At 56.7% G+C, this 19,391-nt stretch overlaps 6 protein-coding genes across 6 annotated transcripts; 3 read left to right on the top strand and 3 right to left on the bottom strand.

The window, feature by feature from the left end:
- Window positions 1-539: 539 nt before the first annotated feature.
- On the top strand, window positions 540-4,620 carry C7974DRAFT_468339 (uncharacterized protein; the record flags this gene model as incomplete). Its single annotated transcript, XM_046146391.1, has 2 exons — window positions 540-598; window positions 907-4,620. The coding sequence occupies 2 exons, from the start codon at window positions 540-542 to the stop codon at window positions 4,331-4,333; spliced, it is 3,486 nt and encodes a 1,161-aa protein (XP_046003541.1). The 3' UTR covers window positions 4,334-4,620.
- A 1,811-nt stretch (window positions 4,621-6,431) lies between these two features.
- On the bottom strand, window positions 6,432-7,302 carry C7974DRAFT_28004 (uncharacterized protein). The gene has a single exon (XM_046137582.1). The coding sequence runs from the start codon at window positions 7,191-7,193 to the stop codon at window positions 6,714-6,716; it is 480 nt and encodes a 159-aa protein (XP_046003540.1). The 5' UTR covers window positions 7,194-7,302; the 3' UTR covers window positions 6,432-6,713.
- A 110-nt stretch (window positions 7,303-7,412) lies between these two features.
- On the bottom strand, window positions 7,413-8,713 carry C7974DRAFT_430473 (uncharacterized protein; the record flags this gene model as incomplete). The annotated part of the gene is made up of 3 exons (XM_046144703.1): window positions 7,413-7,498; window positions 7,546-7,815; window positions 7,867-8,713. 3 exons carry the CDS (start codon window positions 8,711-8,713, stop codon window positions 7,413-7,415), a joined length of 1,203 nt encoding a protein of 400 aa, XP_046003539.1.
- Window positions 8,714-10,189: 1,476 nt separating this feature from the next.
- Window positions 10,190-11,101, top strand: C7974DRAFT_371856 (uncharacterized protein; the record flags this gene model as incomplete). The annotated part of the gene is made up of 1 exon (XM_046140040.1): window positions 10,190-11,101. One exon carries the CDS (start codon window positions 10,190-10,192, stop codon window positions 11,099-11,101), a length of 912 nt encoding a protein of 303 aa, XP_046003538.1.
- Window positions 11,102-12,854: 1,753 nt separating this feature from the next.
- On the bottom strand, window positions 12,855-14,347 carry C7974DRAFT_384279 (ribosomal protein S5 domain 2-type protein). Its single transcript, XM_046140835.1, has 2 exons — window positions 13,303-14,347; window positions 12,855-13,135 (listed from the first exon to the last, which is right to left on the bottom strand). The coding sequence occupies exons 1-2, from the start codon at window positions 14,207-14,209 to the stop codon at window positions 13,044-13,046; spliced, it is 999 nt and encodes a 332-aa protein (XP_046003537.1). The 5' UTR covers window positions 14,210-14,347; the 3' UTR covers window positions 12,855-13,043.
- Window positions 14,348-14,457: 110 nt separating this feature from the next.
- On the top strand, window positions 14,458-19,328 carry C7974DRAFT_299065 (uncharacterized protein; the record flags this gene model as incomplete). The annotated part of the gene is made up of 4 exons (XM_046137725.1): window positions 14,458-14,487; window positions 14,569-14,758; window positions 14,932-15,941; window positions 17,532-19,328. 4 exons carry the CDS (start codon window positions 14,458-14,460, stop codon window positions 19,326-19,328), a joined length of 3,027 nt encoding a protein of 1,008 aa, XP_046003536.1.
- Between the last annotated feature and the right edge of the window lie 63 nt (window positions 19,329-19,391).

The following is a 19,391-nucleotide window of genomic DNA, read 5'->3' as shown; positions in this document are numbered from 1 at the left end:
AGCTACCTGACGCTCATTCGCGACCTCAATACAGGCGTCACAATAGAAGTCCAGCTCAACTGTCGGCAATGCTGACTTCTTGCGCTTTTGGGATGCCTTCACCCTGGCCACATGGCTGCAGTTGGGCGCGCACCGTTCGTCTGGCTCCAGTGTTGAGATCAAATGTCCACAGTCAAGGACGTGATAGAACTGCGAGAACTGGCATTGGTCGTTCTCCGCGCTGGGTCTCACAATGGGGTACGCGATCACCTCACGGACTGGGAGGCTATCGCGCATTGAGGTAGTCGGGCTGTACTCGTTGAGACGATGGTATCTGCTAAGCAAGGCCAAGGTGATGAAGCGATGGAGAAGTGTATTTATCAGTTGAAAGCAGTGACGGCAAGGTGGAAGGAAGGTGGAGGTGCGGAAGCGTTGGGATGAGGAAGGACGTGTTCAAACCCCGCGGCAGAGGTGAAAGGGAAACAAACTGCTTCACCTCATCGCGAGAGCGCCCAAATGTTCATCATCTGAGCAAACCCAAGACGGCCGCAGAGGCAAACATGCACGTTGGCCTGCAGATCATCGGAGCTCAAAGTGAGTTTTGGGCTGCACTTGCATTGTATGAGGGTCGATTCACCCTTCGACACCAGGTACATATTGACAGACATGCTCACGCTGAGGTTGATGAAGGTGATGGTTAAGAGAGGTCAAGCGCGGCTGGGCCGCCCCAGGCGCGCTGCAGGGTCTCCACCGGCGCCGATGTCATTGACGCATCAAAAAAGTTGGGCGCGCCGCACGCCACACGTCGCACGCTGCCATCGCACATTGAGAACATCGCGCCCCAATGCCCACTGCAGGCTTAGAAACTCGTTCTCCAGCGTCATTCATTTGATTGCCCGCCACATTGGCTTCTAAAATCTCCGCCAGCGGGCGCATCACGACCGTCACGACCCGTCGCTCCTTCCACTTCTTGCGCACCGCTCCAGCGCTCCACACGTTGCGAACAGCTGCCACGCTGCACTCGGCGCCATCGCATAGGCCAAACATACCTGCACGTGATTACCGAACCTTCACGTCGACCGCCAGCAGCTCGTCGGTCACTGACCTCCTTGAGTCTCTACAAAAACTTGCTCAGTCCAACGCTGAGGCGCATACGAGCAGGCAGCCGGACACGTCCTCCCACGTGCGCACGTCTCCGCACCTCAGCAAGCGGACTACCGACTCCTTCACCAGACCGGTACGGACGCGCAGGGAACGGCCTGTGCTCCTCGATAGCATCGTCACCGAATTGGTTGCAGAGACGAGGGCTGTTCCGCACGAGGGCCGCTTGTTCGCCGGCGGCATGTCCTCGAGCATTGAGTTCATCACTACCCCCACAGCCGACACGCCGGGCACGACCATAATTCTGCGCACCCAGACTAGCAACCACTATGTCTTCGGAAGCCAGGCCGAGGGCATCCAGCGCGCCCTCGTGCAGCAAGGCACGCGACTGCTGAAAGTCAAGGACTTCTTTCTCTCTGGCAGGACTGAGTGGAGCAATGTGGGTGGCATGGCCGGCATGATGCTGACCATGACCGATGCCACCTCGACCTCGTACGCCCAGAACATGATCACTTGGGAGAAGTCGAAAGAGCGCGGTCGCGTCTCCGACCCGCCGGTCAAGCCTCAGTTCAACATCTATGGCCCACCCAATCTCAAGCACATGTTCGGCACTTGTCGTCGCTTCATCTTCCGCAAAGGTGTGCCGATCGTTGCCACCGAGTACACAGACAAGAATCTGGCCAAGGGCAGCGACGGTGCCCCTCTGCCTGTGTTTGAAGACGACTTCCTTCAGGTCTGGGCGCTGCCCGTCACTCCGCTCCGCAATCAGACAGATTCCGAACATGACGCAGAGCTGGAGGCCGAGATCCAGCGCTGGGAGAAGACCGGTAACACGTTTGAAGACCACCAGGTTGTGGACAACGAAACACGAGAAGAGCGCCAGGCACGCCACGATCGCATTCGAAGCGCCACCGTCAAACACATGTTCGATTCTAGCTGGAGCTTCGATACTCTTGTCGAACGCCACATCTCCGAGGTAGAAATGCCAACAGGTCTGTTCGTGCGCAATCCTGATGGCCACGGCTACAGACCGTATACCGGGCCCAAGCCGGGTGGTACAGAGCCTCTTCCTGACATCATGGTCTGGACCCGTACACCCTGGCCTGGGGCAAAGATCATGTCTCTGCCGCCAACGAGACCTGCCCCCGAATCCATATCATACATTGTACGCACTTATCCTGCTCGCGGTTCTTTCGATGTCAAACGTGCGAAAGAGCTTGGTGTTAAACCAGGGCCAGACTTCGGCAAGCTCAGCAGCGGCCAGTCTGTACAGAACGCAGCCGGTGAAACGGTCACTCCGGAGCAGGTTCTTGGTCCAGATAGGCCTGGCCAGGGATTTGCTCTGCTTGACATCCCATCCATTGAATATCTCGAGGCTGCTGTTCAGCGTGATGAATTCAAGTCGCCCGTTTTGATGAAGGGCATTGAGGCCTTCATCTGGACGCTTGGACCAGGCGTCGCTGGTCATCCTGTCTTGAACGACTTCATGGCCAAGTTTGACAACATCAAGCACATCATCTCTTCTGCCGATGTCACCCCCAACCGCCTAGCCTTCGACTCTGTGGCTGGCCAGACCACAAGACTAGCTCAGGTTGACCCTGTTCGATATCAAATACCTCAATACGACCTAACAAGTCTCCCGCAGAAGAAACTTGTGGAATCGGATCAGATGCAGCAAACGATAGACTTGCCCAAGAACGCTATCTTCGCTGACAGAGGTCTTTCTGCCACGCTCATGCCAAAGTTCGACCTGAAGCCCGAGACAAGGCAAACTCCCTTTGACTCGGAAGCAGCCAAGAAAGAAACAGCTGCAGAGGTGCTGGAGCTCGCCAGCGCGGCGCAGAAGGCCGTCAAGGACTCACAAGCGAGCTTTGAGTCATGGCGGGCTCTCCTGTCTCATCCAGACACCGAGATCACCACACTCGGCACAGGCTCAGCGCTACCCTCAAAGTACCGCAACGTGTCGGCAACACTTGTTCGTGTTCCAGGAGTAGGTAATTACCTTTTTGATGCCGGCGAAAACACTATGGGCCAGCTGCAGAGAGTGTTCACACCAGAGGAGCTCACTCAGATCCTAAAGGAGCTGCGCGTGATCTGGATCAGTCATCTTCACGCAGACCATCACCTAGGTACCGCATCAGTGATCAAAGCCTGGTACCGCATCAGGCATAACAGCGTACCCAATTCCTCGCTTCCCAACGCTACAACAGCTGCCAGCGATGTCGACAACTTTGGCCTTTCTATCATCTCCCACGACGGTATGCTCCAGTGGTTGAAGGAGTACTCCTCCATCGAGGATTTCGGCTACTCTCGCATTCTCCCCCTGGAGATCTCCCCCGCAACGCTCGGAACCTGCGGCTCGGACCTTTCTATAAACGGCAAATCGACATCAAGAGACCGTGTTATCAAGCGGCAAGACTACCAAACACTCTTTGGGCTTGCAGACATCCAATCCGTCCGCGTAGCGCATTGTCACGGATCCATGGCCGTCAGCATGACCTTCCCGCAATCCTCCCCGGACCGCGACGTTAAACCTCTAAAAGTATCCTACTCAGGTGACTGCCGTCCTTCGCGGCCGTTCTCGACGATCGGCAAGGACACAACCGTCCTCATTCACGAGGCAACCTTCGACGACGAACTCTCAGGCGACGCGCGCGCAAAGAAGCACTCGACGACGTCCGAAGCGCTCGGCGTCGGCGCGCGCATGGACGCCAAAGCCGTTGTGCTGACGCACTTCAGCCAGCGGTACCAGAAGATCCCCGTCCTGCAGACCGTCCAGGACGGCGACTCGCCCTCAGCCGAGGACGATGCCCTCGCAGCGCCCGAGGACGCAGAGCCCGAGACAGACGAGGTAGACCCCACCACCGACTCGACGGCACAGAACAGCGACATCCGACCCCCGCCCGCAGTCCCGCAGCCGACCCTCGTTCACCAGTCGAGCTCGCTGGCAGAAAACGGGCGCGTGATCAAAGTCCAGAGCAAGGACATGAAGGTCGCGATCGCGTTTGACTACATGCGCGTCAAGCTGCGCGACATCATCGAGCTGGAGAAGTACAACGAGGCGCTCAACGAGCTGCTGGTCAAGGAAGTCGCGGACGAAGAGGGTGAGGCGAAAGGGGACGAGAAGGGAAAAGAGGTCAATGCGAATGGCAAGCGGATGAGCGAGGATGACGCGGAGGGAAAGGGCAAGGGGAAGAAGCAGAAGAAGAAGTCAAAGGGGACGGAGAAGAACAAGAGTCAAAGGAACAATTAAGTTCAAGGTTGTGATGAAAAAGAAGAAGTAGAAGAAGAAGAAGGAAAGGGATTTCCATCAACGCGATTTTCGCGCAGCTTTACCTGCGGGTCACCGAATTATGAGATGTGGTGTAGAGCGTGCAGTGACTGGGTCATCAATTGTGACATGGATTTGTCCACGACTCACCACGAGACCCGTCAAAGCTACCAACGCGTGATGCCCAGACTTCATAGTGACATTTGAGACTCGTCGCAGCAAAACCGCTGAGCGCGAGATTCTGGCGTCTGGTGTTCGTGTCGATATGCCTCGCCACCTCACGATACAAGTAAACTTGATGACCAGTGTCGTGCTAGCTTGTCTAGCACATCATACAGATTTCCACATGACGATCATGTACCGCGACCACCTCCCATGCCCCCTGGACGACGTTGCGTCGTGCTCACAACATGCCTGATTCAGTGAATTCGCACTTCTGCGACGTGCACATCGAAATGTCAATCACGATGTCTGTATGGCGGGCAAAACGAGCCGCCACGCTCAGAGCACGAGGCGGACTCATGGCCAGCCCGGGCGAACCAGCAGTGCAACGCGATGAAACCGTGCGCGTGATGCAAGGTCCCGTGGCCGTACTACTAGGCTGCAGTTCTACAAAGTGACATGTAGTGTCATGACCGTGTGATCGGGAGCGCACCAAGAGGGGCTCAGAATGCTCAGGGCGCCCAGGAGCCCACTTTGACGAATCAGGTGGAGACCGCACAACGACCGACGGCAAGTCATGCAACAGGCTAGATAGCCTCGTTCAATAGCAGCTTTCGGCGGACGGCGCAGTGCAATTGCACCGCGAAAAGAATGGTGGTGGCAGCCTCAATGGCGTGGGCATCCGTGCCACCCAGGCAGCTTGCGTAGCCACAGACTGCTTGCCCAGAAAACAAAAGTGGCCTGACAGCTTTTTCCTGGAACATGGTAATATCTGGCGATATAATGACTAGGGCCATCGCCGAAGGTGGTGGGATCCTTGCATGTGTAAGTGTACCACGGTGCCGTTGCATGAATACCAATCTCCCTGGACACGAGTCAGCCGAATACCACGTCAGAACAAGGAAATGAGAACCAGCGTTGCGCTGGCTGGTAACGCGTCCTTGCGTGCGAAAGAATGTGCACCAAGCCCGACTGGCGGTCTGCCATTGAGTCAGTCTTGGTTAAAGCAGCGGATGCTGCGGACGGTCTTGGTGCGCAGTCGTGATCGTGCAAATAAGCGTGTGCTACATTTGCAGTCAGCGAAAAAGCACAAGACACAAGGGCGCTGCGCGTATGTGACCGAAATGTACGCAGCCGCTGTCAGCCACGGCGTTGATGGCAGGCGTGCCCCAGGGGTCCGGAGACGACCGGCTATGTTTCGTCTCCACTTCGAGGGATCTGCATTAGCGGGGGATGGGCGATCAGCCAGTTGGAGGCAATACAGGGCGGTCGGACAGACACGCATGTGGCTGAGACCTCATCGATTAAGAAAGGTGCCCCTGGAGATGGCAAGATTGGAGCTGGAGAAACAGCAAAACTCAGGTTGCTCAGGGCTAGAAGATTGCCACAGCAGCCATGCGTAATGGCGAGACACAAAAGCTGCAGGCTTGAACGGTTCGATTACATTTCGTACAGCGTGCGATCGCTTTCGGTGCGATGTTTATTACTCTCACGATATTGCATCCCCCGCGTTGGACCTGATCGCCGTCCAGAGAACGGCAGACGTAGCACCATTGTGGTGGGCCCCGCTTCTGCAATGTGATGAGATGTGATGGATCGTTGACAGCTCGCAGCGGATCATTGGAGATTGGCGAACAAAAGCATGCGTCGATCATAGTTCCGCCGAACTGGTTGGGTTGCTTGCTTCTTACTCGATGACAGCAGCGCCATGTTCAGGTCGCCGGCAGGCACAGGGCGCACCGCATGGGTCGAACGCCTGGTATGCTGCTTTGATCGAAATGAACTTGTGGAGTCGTCGCGAGGCTTCAGTGCATGAGGCCACCAATCAGGCTGCAGTGAGGTATTGCTGAGGGGAAGAGTGATAATGTGAGGCGAAGAGGATCGTGAACCCTGTAAGAAGGGGCGACGACTAGTACCTCTCCCAACGACGCAGCACCGAGGCAAGAGCACAGGTAGCCCCGAAGAAGCCGTCGTCTATAGAGAAATGATGCAATGAAGCCTCGGAAGTGTCTATAGTACTAGAATCGTCTATGGTACATTTGCTGCCCAATCGCACAGCCCAATCATGTCGTCTCGTGCCGTCATATCATCAACAACCCCACAAACCCTGGCGTCCATGGTTCACGCCTCTAAGCTTGGGCACAAGCGAAGGAATGTCTATTGCCACCCAATGTCGGGCGTGCAGACGTTGAAGACCTTCCTAACTCTCTTGTTGCAAGGTTCGAGACCACCGGACGCTGCAGCTGAGCATGGACATACCGGTGACTTGCTGCATGCCGCTATGCCCAGTCTCCACAATACCATCATCCTCCCCGTTTCGCCACTCATTATCGTAGACTCCATAGACTGACCAGCGCCTGCGCAGGCCTGTCAATGCCTGCATTACCAAATCCGCCGTAAAACCTGAATCCAAAAATCCAGATATGCCTTTTTCCCCTCGCCAGCGCCTGTGACATAAACAAAGGATCCACCCATTCCATGTCCCAGAGAAACAGGTGCAGATACCATCCCTTGGCATGCATGATCCGAAGTGGAGAAAGAGACAAAACAAAGCGGTAAGAAGAAGCGGTGGTGCGGTGCGAATCGAGAGCGAATCCGCGGATGCAAATACAATTGACACAGGAAAAGCCATATGCAGAGAGCCGCCCGGTACAGTGTCCACCGCCATAGCGGCACCCATCAATGTCTAAGAAAGCAGAAAAGGAAAAGGAAAAAAACGGAATGATGCATACTCAGTACATGTACAGAAGAAAGGGAATAGACCCGGAGATGGAGCGTCGAACCACACAGTCAGAGAATTAGATGGATACGAAGTCGTGCGTGTAAACTGTGAAGCTCGCAAAAGGTGGCAGTGGTTAAGCCGCTGGCACACTGCAGTCGCTCTGTAAAGTGTGGTGTGTTAACGTCTGCGCACATTCGCGGTGGGGCGCTGTGCAGAGGAGCCGGCGCCCACTTCCTCGAGCAAGTCGAGACATGAAGTCAACACTATTGGCAATTAGCAACGCGCAGGACGTGGGGAACGTAGCACTCACTTGCAATGATCTCCTCCTCCCACACGCCCATCTGATAGTCGACCAGACCGTGCTTCTCCATGTTATCGCAGTTCTTCACGAGCTGCGTGCCCATCTTCTCGAGTGTGTCATAGTCGATGAGCGTTTGCGGCGGCTGTGGTCGCTGGCCCGTGCTGATCATTTCCTGTGTCATGGTCTTCTGCTTCTGGAGCGTCGAGAGCCAGCAGGTGTTGAACTCTTCCCATAGCTTGAGGCGCTGGGCGTAGTGGGTCTCGTCGTCGCGCACTAGGCCTATAGTCAATTCAGCTATTCGTTCAGCCCGGAGCTCGCGAGGAAACTTACCCAGTGTCTCGGCCCAATGCAGCAGCCACTCTGACAGGCGGTGTAGCTGCGCGCCAGCTTCGTTGATGCGCCCGTCGTGCACGTACTGGAATGTCTTCTTCAGCTCGCTCTGGTAGTTGTTGTAGAAGTCGTCGTATTCGTTGCCGCTGCCGTGCTGCTCGCTATAGCTGCCCGGCTGCGAGTAGCCGGCCTGAGCGGTGGCCTGGTGGTTGTCTGACATGCCGCCGGCGGTGTATGCGGGCGCGAGCGGTTCTCGTCCGACCGGGGCTTGCTGCGCTGTATATCCTAGCGAGGGGTACTGGGAAGGGACGTTTTGCGTTGCAATGGCGGCTGCAGGCGCGCTCGTGGGACCACCCTCGCCGGCCACATTGTAGTATTGCGGTTGTGCGACCCCAAAGCCGGTGCTCAGGACCTCTATTGCCGAGTCCCTGTTTTGTTGGTACGGTTCCACAGGCTCATACTGTGACGACCCTGTCGCAGAGCCCTGCGCGCCAGGCACGCTGTACATGACGTTCTGGCCATAGGGCGAGTATTGCTGCTGCGCTGCACGCTGCTGCTGCGGTTGCTGGTCTGGGCTGTAGCCCTGCGCGCCGTAGGACACGCCCGAGGATTGAATCGACGAGCCGACAAACTGTGAGCCTTCCCCGTAAGCGTAGCCGTAACTCTGCGAGCTGGGGCGGCTGCCGGAGGACGGGGCAGAAGTGGGCGGGGCAGGAGCAGTCAAGGGCGCCTGCCTGAAGCGATCGGATGCGCTTACCACGGGATATGAGTTCTGCGGTGGGAGCAGCGTGCCTTGCTGGCTCGCGTAACCTGAGGGGTTTTGCCGCGGCCGACGGTCATTGTCCATCCCACCCAGCCGGCCTTTGAGCTGCAGACTGAAGGGCGGTTCGAGTGCCCGGTACCCTAAGGGCGAGACTGGTGGCGTCGCGTAGTTGGCCAGCTTGCAGACCTAGAGTAAGACTGCGAAGGGACGCAAGAGTCGAGACAAGAAGGGCGCGGAATGGAGCGAGTGTCTTGAAGGTGACGACAGTAAGAGCTATGCTCAATTGGAAGGTTGTGCGAGAGGTACCAAAGGTCAAGACGGGACGGAGTGAGAGAATTGGGGGTTGATGGGGTGGTGACGTCCGAATTGAATCGAATTGGATGGGCCAGAATGGTCGCAGCTACAGGCGCAGATGGATGATATACACACAATCCCGGCGCGTCGACAGGCCCGCCAATGGAGCCCGATGATGCAAAAAAAGTAGCTGCGGGCAGAAGCCTCACTGACGCGCGTGATGTGCCCGGGGTATCCTCGTACGGCTGCGACGAGGATCTGTGGCAGTGAGACTGGCAAAACCCGGAATGCTTGGTCCCGATGTGGAAATGTTGGAGAAGAAACGAGCCTGAATGTGGGCCAGCTAGACACGTAGCCACTAAATGACAGGAAATAGTCCGGCAAAAGCAAGCGTGGAGAACCTTGCGGGCGGTGGATTCTGGTGGTGAGGCACGGCGAGCGTGCGTGTTTGAAGGGCAGTCCTTGCACGCAATTGAGTTTTCAACGAGTCGGAAAGATAGCGAAGCGCTCTAGCAGATCGGCTCAAACAGCTTAAACGTCTGCAGCCGGCGGTAGCTTAACGGCTCTAACGCGTGCTGGGGTGCTCTTCACGATACCTGTACAGGCAGTGTCTTGGACAGCTACCCGGGCACTAGGTGGCGCAGTGCAATTGCAGGAGGGAAGTGAAGCGGTTGGCCCGAGACCAGACGGAAAAGTGCGACAATGGCTAGATTGGGGCTCGCTGCTCGCTCAAAGAGGAAGACAGACGGCGTGGTCGGTTCTCAAATGAAAGTGGTGACGGCACGGCGGCCAGCGTCACGAGCTGCTCGCAGTGGTTTGACGAGGAGCTCGACGTCGGCTCGCGGCTGCGCAGAGCAGGCGTCCGGCAGAGGCCCAAGCTGGGGCAGGGCGAGAACAGAGTGGGGGGATGTGCTTCCGTGCTGGGGTAGCTGCGAGGCGCGGTGCTGGGTGAAGTGAGGGCGCAGAGCCACCTTGAGCGCTGCAGACGTGCAGACGTGCAGGCTCAGAGCATCGACACCGAATGTGCGAAGCGAAAAGCAACTCGCCCACGCGCCACCGGCGAAACAGAAAGTAAATACAGGGCCGGGGTGTCTCTGAGCTAGAGAGGCACCAGCAGCGCAGCAGGCCGCGCTGAGAGCCCGCTTTGAATTGGAAGAGTGGGTGTGGCTGCGCCGAGTGGGCGCACGCTGGCGAGTAAGGAGGCGTGCTCAACGAGCTGGCCACGGTGGACAGCGTACCTCGAAATCTCCGTCTCCGATTTCCGAGATGGCTATGTCCTGCCCTGGACGAGCTTGGGCGGGGCTAGCAGGCTCGCAGCCACCCCTGCAAGCCATGGTTACAGATCGCCCTGGTGGATCTGCGCCTGGGCTGCCAGTGCTGCAGGGCACCAGCGCGCCTGCTGGAGGAGTCGCGTTGGGAGCAGCATGCCCACCACACGCTGTCAACCAGACTGCGCTGGACGCTCGGCATTGCGCGACGGCTGGCCTTTGTTCATGCGCCGGTCTGGTTCGCTGCCCCCTCCCCCCTCGACCCTGCGCGGCTCCACCGCGGCCACACTGTCGCCGTGTTGCTGGGTCTGGGAACACCTCCTGCAAACACGCTTGGCGTCGACGCGTGAGCCTCGCCCGCGAGCAGCAGCGAGGCCCAGCAGCCCAGCAAGGCCCAGCAGAGGCCCAGCAGAGACCCAGCAGAGGCCCAATGCGCGCTGCCAGCATGCCCGGCGCTGTAGCAGTAGCGTTTCATGCACGAGAGGGTCAGGCTGCGAACGCACGGCTGATTCGTTTCTCTGTGCCAAATCATCAAACCGCAGTCGAACCTCTGCAGCATCAGCGCTGCTTGCTGCTTTGCGGTTCCCAGACTGGTGTCGCGGCTGGGCCTGCGCGTGCACTGTGCGCACGACCACAGTCATTTGCTCTACCAGACGTGCTCAGGGGCGGTTATTTCGAGCAGCGTCCATCCTCGAACAGGACATTGCTCCCTATGCGGGCGCCCGCCGTTCGGCAGCGTGTCCAGGATTGCCGCATCTGGGCGATCATCCACTCGCTCCAGCCTCACTTGTCGATCACTCAGCAAGTCCTCTTTCTCCGCACCTCAAGCACTGAAGTCCGCGTTGCCGCGCGCGACCGAGAGTTCGTCAGCAACGTCTCGCAGGAGCCGAGTTGCAGGGCCATGCAGTAGAGCAGCAGCAGGCCAAGCGAGCCGTCGGAGCTTCCGTCCTGGTTGTCTCACTGGCTCCTGTCTGCAAGCTGCTGTCATCTCTCCAACCTCAGCGCTCAGATCAGCCTGCGTCGCCAGCTTCGACACATGACAATTCGTTTGCCGGCGCGGAGAACAGCACTGTCGTCACTCTCACGGTCTCACCGTAGCACGACTCGTGGCCCTGCCTCTGTCTCTTGCACCGGCTGTGCTCTGCCGCGCTCACCGTTCTTTGCTCACGTGCCAGTACTGTAACCTTTACATCTCCATTGTACGGTGTGTTCTTTTACTGCAAGCACACACAAACGACCGCTAAATGAAACAAGCGTCGTTCGAGGTACCCGGTCTGCGTACAGGCATCTTGCGGCCGAGGTGCGTCACTTGTTCTCAACGGCGATCATCTGGCGACCCTGGCGACCCTGGCCCCCGAATGTATCACGATGCGTTGTGGAAATGACACAGGGTCACGGCGAACATGCTTCGAGAAGGTTTCATTTTGTTCGAGAAGCACACATTGACCACTCTTCATGGCTTGCAACCGTATTGCCGACCCCCAGCCCTATCGGCTTGCGAGTCAGATTGACTATCGCAATTACAAACAATCATGTCCTGGAGCACATCAGCTCACGAGGCGAGGCTGGTTCCGCGCTTGCCCGCATCAGGCTGCAATGCGTCACTAGCCCGCTTCTACTGAACAAATCGTCTTCGCCGTTGAGGCTGTTTCCGCCCTACCCGCTGCCGTTGACGAGATGCATCCAAGCGAAATCCTCACGAGTAAGATCGATCAGAATGACGACAAGCGTCGCGGCGTGCAGCAATACGGAATCTCTCCAATTGGCGGAATTGCAGAACTTACCCACACTCGTTACGTCTCCGTCAAATGCACTCACGATGCTTGCCACTGCGAAGTACCGCGTAGACCGCCTGTAGGATCGATCGCCGGTATCGTGTTCGCTTATGCCCGTCAGGTGAGGTCCATGTCTTCGGCCGATGTCCCGTCAAATTTCGCACCCATTTCGGAGGACTGACGCTTGGATCAACGCGAATTCAGCCAGCCAGTGATGTACTTCGGTCGACATCCAACCCAAGGTCAGCTGCACGACAAAGGGGAAGTTACACGCAAATAGCACATGAAGGAGCATTGTCATGCAAGCATTTTCTCATCAATCTGCTTGTCAGCCACCTCCATTTTGCGACACGGAGCATCGCCGAGCTTCAGGCAGCTCAAGCTCTGGGGCTATGTCATCCAGCAGACCCTGTCCATCCTGATGCATAGTGCCAACTGGATCCGAGGTGTCAAAAAGATGTCCGCCGGGTACCAACGGGGTTGCTGTACCACATTCCAGGAATTGGGTTCTTACACGTTCACAACATATCATGAAACGTCTCCACGAGCTGTTTCGACACCCATCCCAGCAGCCAGTACCTTGCGACAATGGGAGGGACACAAACGGTTACTTGTCACACAACAGCCGTCAGCGTTTCAGTCAGTGCCCATCCCAGTACAGATGGTTCTTCCGAGCATGCAACACAAGCATTTGTATTGGCTGTCATGGACACGTGGCGAGAGGTTTCGATGAAGACCTTACTGCCGCGTATGAGAACTTTCTGTCATGCAGACCGCAGCCGGAAATGTTTCTTCTCTGCTCATCATCACGCGACACTGGGTGTCAGTTACAGCACAGTGTAGAGTTTGACAGGCCAACTCGGGGCGCCTGTGACAGTAAATCTTTGAGAGTGATCTCGCCAGTGGGCAATTTCCACTTGCGCAAAACCTGCATACATTTTTAACATGATCTTACAGTACTTTGCCTGGTGTGCTGGCTGTGCGCCATGCGTGCTATCTACATGATCCATCTTACATTCAACTCCGTACAATGCCAACAAGTTCGAAGATATACATGATGTACAAGAAGATGCAACCTCAACGCTTGACCCAGGTAGGCATCTTGCGCGCCTTGAGGTGACCAGGCTTCTTTCTCTCTACCTTTCTCGGGTCACGAGTGACACAGCCGGCTGTGAACAAGTTAGCAATTGCATTACACGCATTGATGGCCCGGAGGTCTGCATGGAAAGTCTACGTGGACTTGCGTTTTGGCGATGCAGACACGACAGCAGACAAAGCCAGAAAAATTGAAGCGCAAGGCGTAAAAAGGGCCAGGGAGAACAGTCACTCGACTTACCTCGTCGCAGAGCTGGTTTCAGCGCTGGCTCATGCACCAACAGCGCTTTCGCCACAGCCAGTGTCATGGCTTCTGCCTGACCAGTCGATCCACCACCTTTCACTAGCCCGAACAAGTTGTACTTGTCGAGTCGCCCGCTAGCCTTCAGCGCCCACACAGCGCTCTCACGGTCGTGCAGGCGCCCAAAGTACTCGGTGAGGGATTGGCCGTTGATCAACACCTCACCCTCTCCTTCCACGAGCCATGCCACCGCAGAGGATGTCTTCCTCCGCCCAACACCTTTCGCCCTACCCAAATCGTCGATGACACCAGGCTCCGGTTTGACATCGCCGGGCTGGTTTGGCTTCTTGTAGCGCTGCATAGCCTCAACCACTTCCTGAGGCATCAGCTGCGGGTGGATGCAGTTCAGCCTGCGCAGAATGTGCATCATCTTGTGGAAGCGCTGGGTCTTGACAGGCTCATTGGTCATGATGCGGTACTGGTCGACAGTCTTCCACGCAACGTTGGGTGCTTCGGCCTTCGGTATTGTGGGCAGGGTGGCAACTGTGCGAAGAAGGGCAGACAGCGAGAGGAAGTCGTCGGTGAAAGTAGGCTTCGCGCTGAAGTAAGATGGCGACGCAGGCACAACGCGCAGTTTCCGCAGGAGGGCCGCGCTCTTGTCCTTTCCATCGCCGTTTCCATCGTCCTCCTTTCCATCTCTAGCCTCGAAGTCGAATGGCTGTGCTGCTACAAAGGGCTCTTGGGTCTGGGTCTCGACTTCGGCGGGCCTCGATACGGTCGTAGAGATGCATCGTGATGTCGGAAGTTGGAGGCTGCGCTGTGCGGCTCGCGCGCATTGTGTCCGTGGCTGGCTCCCGAACGCGCCGGGAGCCCTCGAGAGGCATTGCGCAAGCGTCCTGCACACCATTGTGCCGTGTAGTCGAACCGAGATGTGCGTGGGTGCTGCTACCGGACAGCAGAAGTTGGCGATGGCCTGCACGCTGCTGCTCCAAAATCTAAGCCAAGATTGGGCCTTGCTGCCGCTAGGCCGCTGCGGTTTTAGCGAGAAAGCGAAAACCATCTTACCCCCACTTCGACCCAAACAACCTTTTTTCTTCCCTCCAACGCCTCTCCTTCTCTTGATTGTACAGTTCCGCCCACGGTATACCAGCAATCATGTCTTTCGGAAAGATTTACAGCTACAGCGTAAGTGGTTTGCCCTGCCCGCGCTGCCGTACCACTGTTCGCGCGGGGACCAGCACTTGAACTTGACTGACAGCCCCTCAGGGTAACCCGCGCACCACCTCCCTCCTTGCGGTCGCAAAGGAGAACGGTCTCGACATCGAGTTTGTCGACACCGAGCCCGCCAAGGGCGTCTCTGAGCAGTACCTGAAGCTCAACAAGCTCGGAAAGGTCCCCACCTTCGAGGGTGCCGATGGCTTCGTTCTCTCCGAGACCATTGCCATCGCTGTCTACCGTAAGTACCCCGCATGCCCTCCCCATGGCGTAATATGATGTGCGAATGTCATTCATTCAGTTATCCCTGTCTGAAAACTACTGTTGAAAAAAGTAAACTCCTGATCTACGTTGGCGGCCATTGTGCAATTTTCACCACCATTCCATGGTGACTCAGTCGCTGACCGCCTCCAGTCGCTTCCCAGAACGAGAAGACCAGCCTCCTTGGCAAGACCAAGCAGGACTACGCCACCATCCTCCGCTGGATGTCCTTCGTCAACACTGAGGTCCTCACTCCCCTCGGTGGTTGGTTCCGCCCCATCGTCGGCCGTGACCCCTACAACAAGAAGAACGTCGACGACGCACAGAAGGCTGCCACCAAGGCCGTCCACGTCCTCGAGGAGCACCTTCTTACCCACACCTACCTCGTCGGTGAGCGTCTGACTCTTGCCGATCTGTTCGCCACCAGCATCATTGCCCGTGGCTTCCAGTACTTCTTCGACAAGGCGTGGAGGTCCGAGAACCCCAACGTCACTCGCTGGTACGAGACCGTCTACAACACCCCCAGCTACTCGGCTGTTGCTGGCAAGCTCGAGTTCATCGAGGAGGCCATCAAGAACCAGCCCCCCAAGAAGGAGGCTGCCCCCAAGGCTGAGAAGCCCAAGGCTGCCCCCAAGCCCAAGGCCGCTGAGCCTGAGGAGGAGGACGAGGCCCCCGCTGCCCCCAAGGCCAAGCACCCTCTTGAGGCCCTTGGTCGCCCCACCTTCGTCCTTGACGACTGGAAGCGCAAGTACTCCAACGAGGAGACCCGCGAGGTTGCCCTTCCCTGGTTCTGGGAGAACGTCAACTTCGAGGAGTACTCGCTCTGGACCGTTGACTACAAGTACAACGACGAGCTTACCCTCACCTTCATGACCTCCAACTTGATTGGTGGTTTCTTCGCCCGTCTTGAGGCTTCCCGCAAGTACATCTTCGGCTGCACATCCGTCTACGGCGAGTCCAATAACTCCATCATCAAGGGTGCTTTCCTTGTCCGTGGCCAGGAGGCTCTCCCTGCTTTCGAGGTCGCTCCCGACGTCGAGTCCTACGAGTTCTCCAAGCTTGACCCCACCAATGCTGAGCACCGCAAGTTTGTCGAGGACCAGTGGTCCTGGGACAAGCCCATTGAGGTTGACGGCAAGTCCTACGAGTGGGCCGACGGCAAGGTCTTCAAGTAGATACCTTGCTAGTTTGCGGTGTGCGTTTCGTTAATGATGCGGATGATTTACGACCTGGAACCGGAGGGTATGAGGGATGGGTATAGTTGATCGAAAAGACTGCTATGACCCGAACATAAAAGCCAAAAAGCACATGTTCAAAACGTCCAAACTAGGTCTCTTTGCAATAACGTGATGGTTTTCATATGGTGCTCGCGTCAGTGTCTGGTCAACTTACTCCTGTGGTTCGATGTACTGCTATTGTCAACAACTCTCAGCAGTTCATCTCATACGTCAATCTTGTTCTCAACCTAAGGCTTAGCGTGCAGGTGTCAACCCGAACAACTGACTCACTGGGCTTTGAGGGACTCAAGAGGCCGACTTCTCGTTAGCCTAGTGACAACGAGTATGTAAGCATGCAATAGAATGCGCCGTCCGCCGCACAGTCATCACCAATGCATCAATAGCACAAAGACGCGGTCAGATGCACCGATCGTGCACACGCTACGACGTGCTGTGCATTGGTTCCCGCATTGTTCGGCAGCTTGGCGTGGTGTCTGCGGCTGCTCTTGTCCTCAACGTTGGCAATCTCAGCAAGGCAACAAGATCAGCATGTCGCCGATACCCCAGACCTCAGCCCTATCTGCCCGCAACGACGACATACCTCTAGGCGCCCCGAGGGTCTGGAATCGTCGAGGGCTCGATCTGTCCTCGAGCGCTCGAGAGTTGGTTTGTGGCGCAAACTACCCCACAAAGCGCTCATGCACTGATTGGCCAACCTGAGCAGCCGCAGTCACGGCTTCGTTGGCGCAACCAGCAACGGCGCAGGAAGAGACGGGAAACAAGGGCGCGACTTCTGCGGCCCTCCGTCCTTCGAGTCTTCTTCAACTTTTTGCTTTCGCACTTGCGATCAGACGTCACTGGATCGGCGGGGAACCACACAGTAATCCACCCATCGCGCACCCTCGCGCAACACTTGTTAAGCCTTTCTGCTTTCGCACACCGAGAGTGCGCCGCAGGAGCGCCGCTGTCGTGGGAGCGTAAGAGCCGCATTTTGAGCTGAGTTCTGAGGCTGAGTTGGAAGAAGAAAGAGCTTGGATCATCTTCATCGACTCGACCTCAACTCAGGGTCCGGCTAGCTGCGATAGGGCTGTGGATCGAGGGCACTGTGTGCGACGTCGACGTCGATCAAGGGCGTTCGGGGTTGCGCGGCAATACTCGATCGCGGGGAGACACCTGGCTTGCACGGCCGTCGACACGGTCGTTTGCATTTACAGTTCTGGCCTGGCAGTGGTCAGTGAGGTAGTTTAAAGGCAGCGGCAAGGCCTGGTAATCGATCGGTCACAACAGCAAAGGATTCCACGGTGATTTTCTGCTACACCACTGCGACATTTGGATCACCGCGCTTCGATTGTGGGGCGTGTCAGGTGTGGCTGAGACAGTCTTGGTATTCGCTCTGACTCGAAATCAACACCAACACGCGCGAGAGTCGATCAAAAGTGGTAAAGGCAAGAGAGAGTCGCCGAGGGAATGAAGGACAATGATGGACACAGGGAGGTTCGACGATCATCTGGCCACAGTAATGAACCGGCTATTCAGGTTATCTGTCTGGGTGCTGGAGGCGGTCCAACCGAGGACAACGTAACCGGCTTTCTTGTACGTTCAACAGCCACTAAGTGGTCTAAGAACTCGGTCCTGGCTGTCGATGCTGGTTCACACCTCGCGTCCATCACTCGAATTCTCGAACGACACTTTCCGCTTGTCTCAGAGCTGCAGCCCTCGTCTCCGCCGAAAGTGGATAGCATTCATGGCGGTGGAGCTCTACTCCACGATGTCGGAACATCGCCAACAACCGGACATATGAATATGTCGGATGATGACTCCGGGGTTGAAACGCCATTTTCGGAGAGCGACATGCCATTCGAGATCACGACGCTGTTGGAGGGAGCGTTTGCTGGCTTACCCTTCCCAAATGCGAGTGCTAGAGCAAACGCGCTGCACGTCGTGAGAGAGCATATCTCAACGTATCTCATTACACATCCACATCTGGACCACTTGTCTGGTTTTGTCATCAACACCGCGGCTTTCCACAACACATCGCGTCCAAAGAGGTTAGCAGCCTTGCCATTTACAGTTCACGCCATTAAGACGCATATCTTTAACAACATCATCTGGCCCAACCTGACAGATGAAGACGGGGGAGTCGGTCTCGTTTCATTCCAACGACTCGCTGAAGGCGGTAACATCGCTCTGGGCCAGGGCAAAGGACGAGGCTACATTGAGGTCTGCGATGGCCTGGGCGTGAAAGGGTTCAAGGTCAGTCACGGTCACTGTATGCAAGGTCCAGGGCATGTGCACCGTGGTTCGAACGCAGAAGTTCAGGAAACACCAGGGTTGCAGCACACATCTGCGCCTGTACACCAAGGGGAAACCCGAGAGGGACGTGCACATAGCTTCTCGATGCCGGTACCGCACAGTCAGCCAGGAACTCCAGGGTTGGCCTCGCTCGGCGCTGAGCAGGGCCGAAGATCAAGTCATGCCGCCTCGAACAACATACCGGCTGATCAGTGTGTCGTGGATTCATCGGCATTCTTCATACGCGCCGAATCCACAATAACCACACCAACAAAGGAGATCCTCATCTTCGGGGATGTCGAGCCAGATTCATTATCCCTTTCACCTCGCACAGGATACATCTGGGCTGAAGCAGCCCCAAAGATCGCCGCTGGTATTCTCACTGGGATTTTCATTGAATGCAGCTATACCGATTCCCAGGCGGATGCTGTGTTATTCGGACATCTCGCACCACGACACTTGCTTGCTGAACTTAAAAACCTTGCCGACGTGGTTAAAGTTGCACGTAAAGAGTATGAACAGGCGCGCGAGGCAGCGCGTCAGGGCCGCAAGCGCAAACGCATGAGCCGCGACCTGCTCGAAGGGCCTATCAAGTCTCGCACCTGGCACGCGGGTGTAAAAGGCGTCGACACGCCACTCTCAAGCACATACGGACCATATCACGTCGACGACGATCTAATGACGGACTTCAGTAATACACCCACGGGAACGCACACACCTAATCACCACCATCTGGCACCCAAGACTGAAGGCCCGCCGCAGAACCCGCAGGCCTCACACCCTTCGGCGCCCCCAGAGCTGAAGCTAAACAGCGTCAGCGCGGAGCATAACCGCGCGCTGGTCTCGGCGGCATTTGAGCCGCCGCTCAAGGGGCTCAAAGTCGTCGTCATACACGTCAAGGACACGTGCGAAGACGGTCCGCTCGTGGGCGACACCATCCTCCGACAGTTACAAGAAGGTGAGGCAAAACTCAAAGAAGAGGGCAAGGCGTTGGGGTGTAGTTTTGAGGTTTGTAAAGGCGGCGACGCTTATTGGTTTTGAGAGACTGGAATCGTTTTACGGGATCGGGTGATGCTTGATGATTGGTCTGCTTTACACTTACGA

The sequence above is a fragment of the Boeremia exigua genome (genome assembly GCF_020726555.1).
Source record: "Boeremia exigua strain MPI-SDFR-AT-0100 chromosome Unknown C7974scaffold_1, whole genome shotgun sequence".
Taxonomy (NCBI): Eukaryota; Fungi; Ascomycota; class Dothideomycetes; order Pleosporales; family Didymellaceae; genus Boeremia; species Boeremia exigua.
The sequence above is the reverse complement of the archived record's forward strand: the minus strand, read 5'-3'. Positions and strand labels throughout refer to the sequence as shown.

Bases quoted from the DNA above. Each gene is read 5' to 3' on its own strand.
- C7974DRAFT_384279 (XM_046140835.1), bottom strand. From the start codon at position 14,209: ATGGTGTGCAGGACGCTTGCGCAATGCCTCTCGAGGGCTCCCGGCGCG. The intron at 13,136-13,302 runs GTAAGTCGAGTG...ACTTGTTCACAG, and splicing joins GAAACCAGCTCTGCGACGAG to CCGGCTGTGTCACTCGTGAC.
- C7974DRAFT_28004 (XM_046137582.1), bottom strand. From the start codon at position 7,193: ATGGGTGCCGCTATGGCGGTGGACACTGTACCGGGCGGCTCTCTGCAT.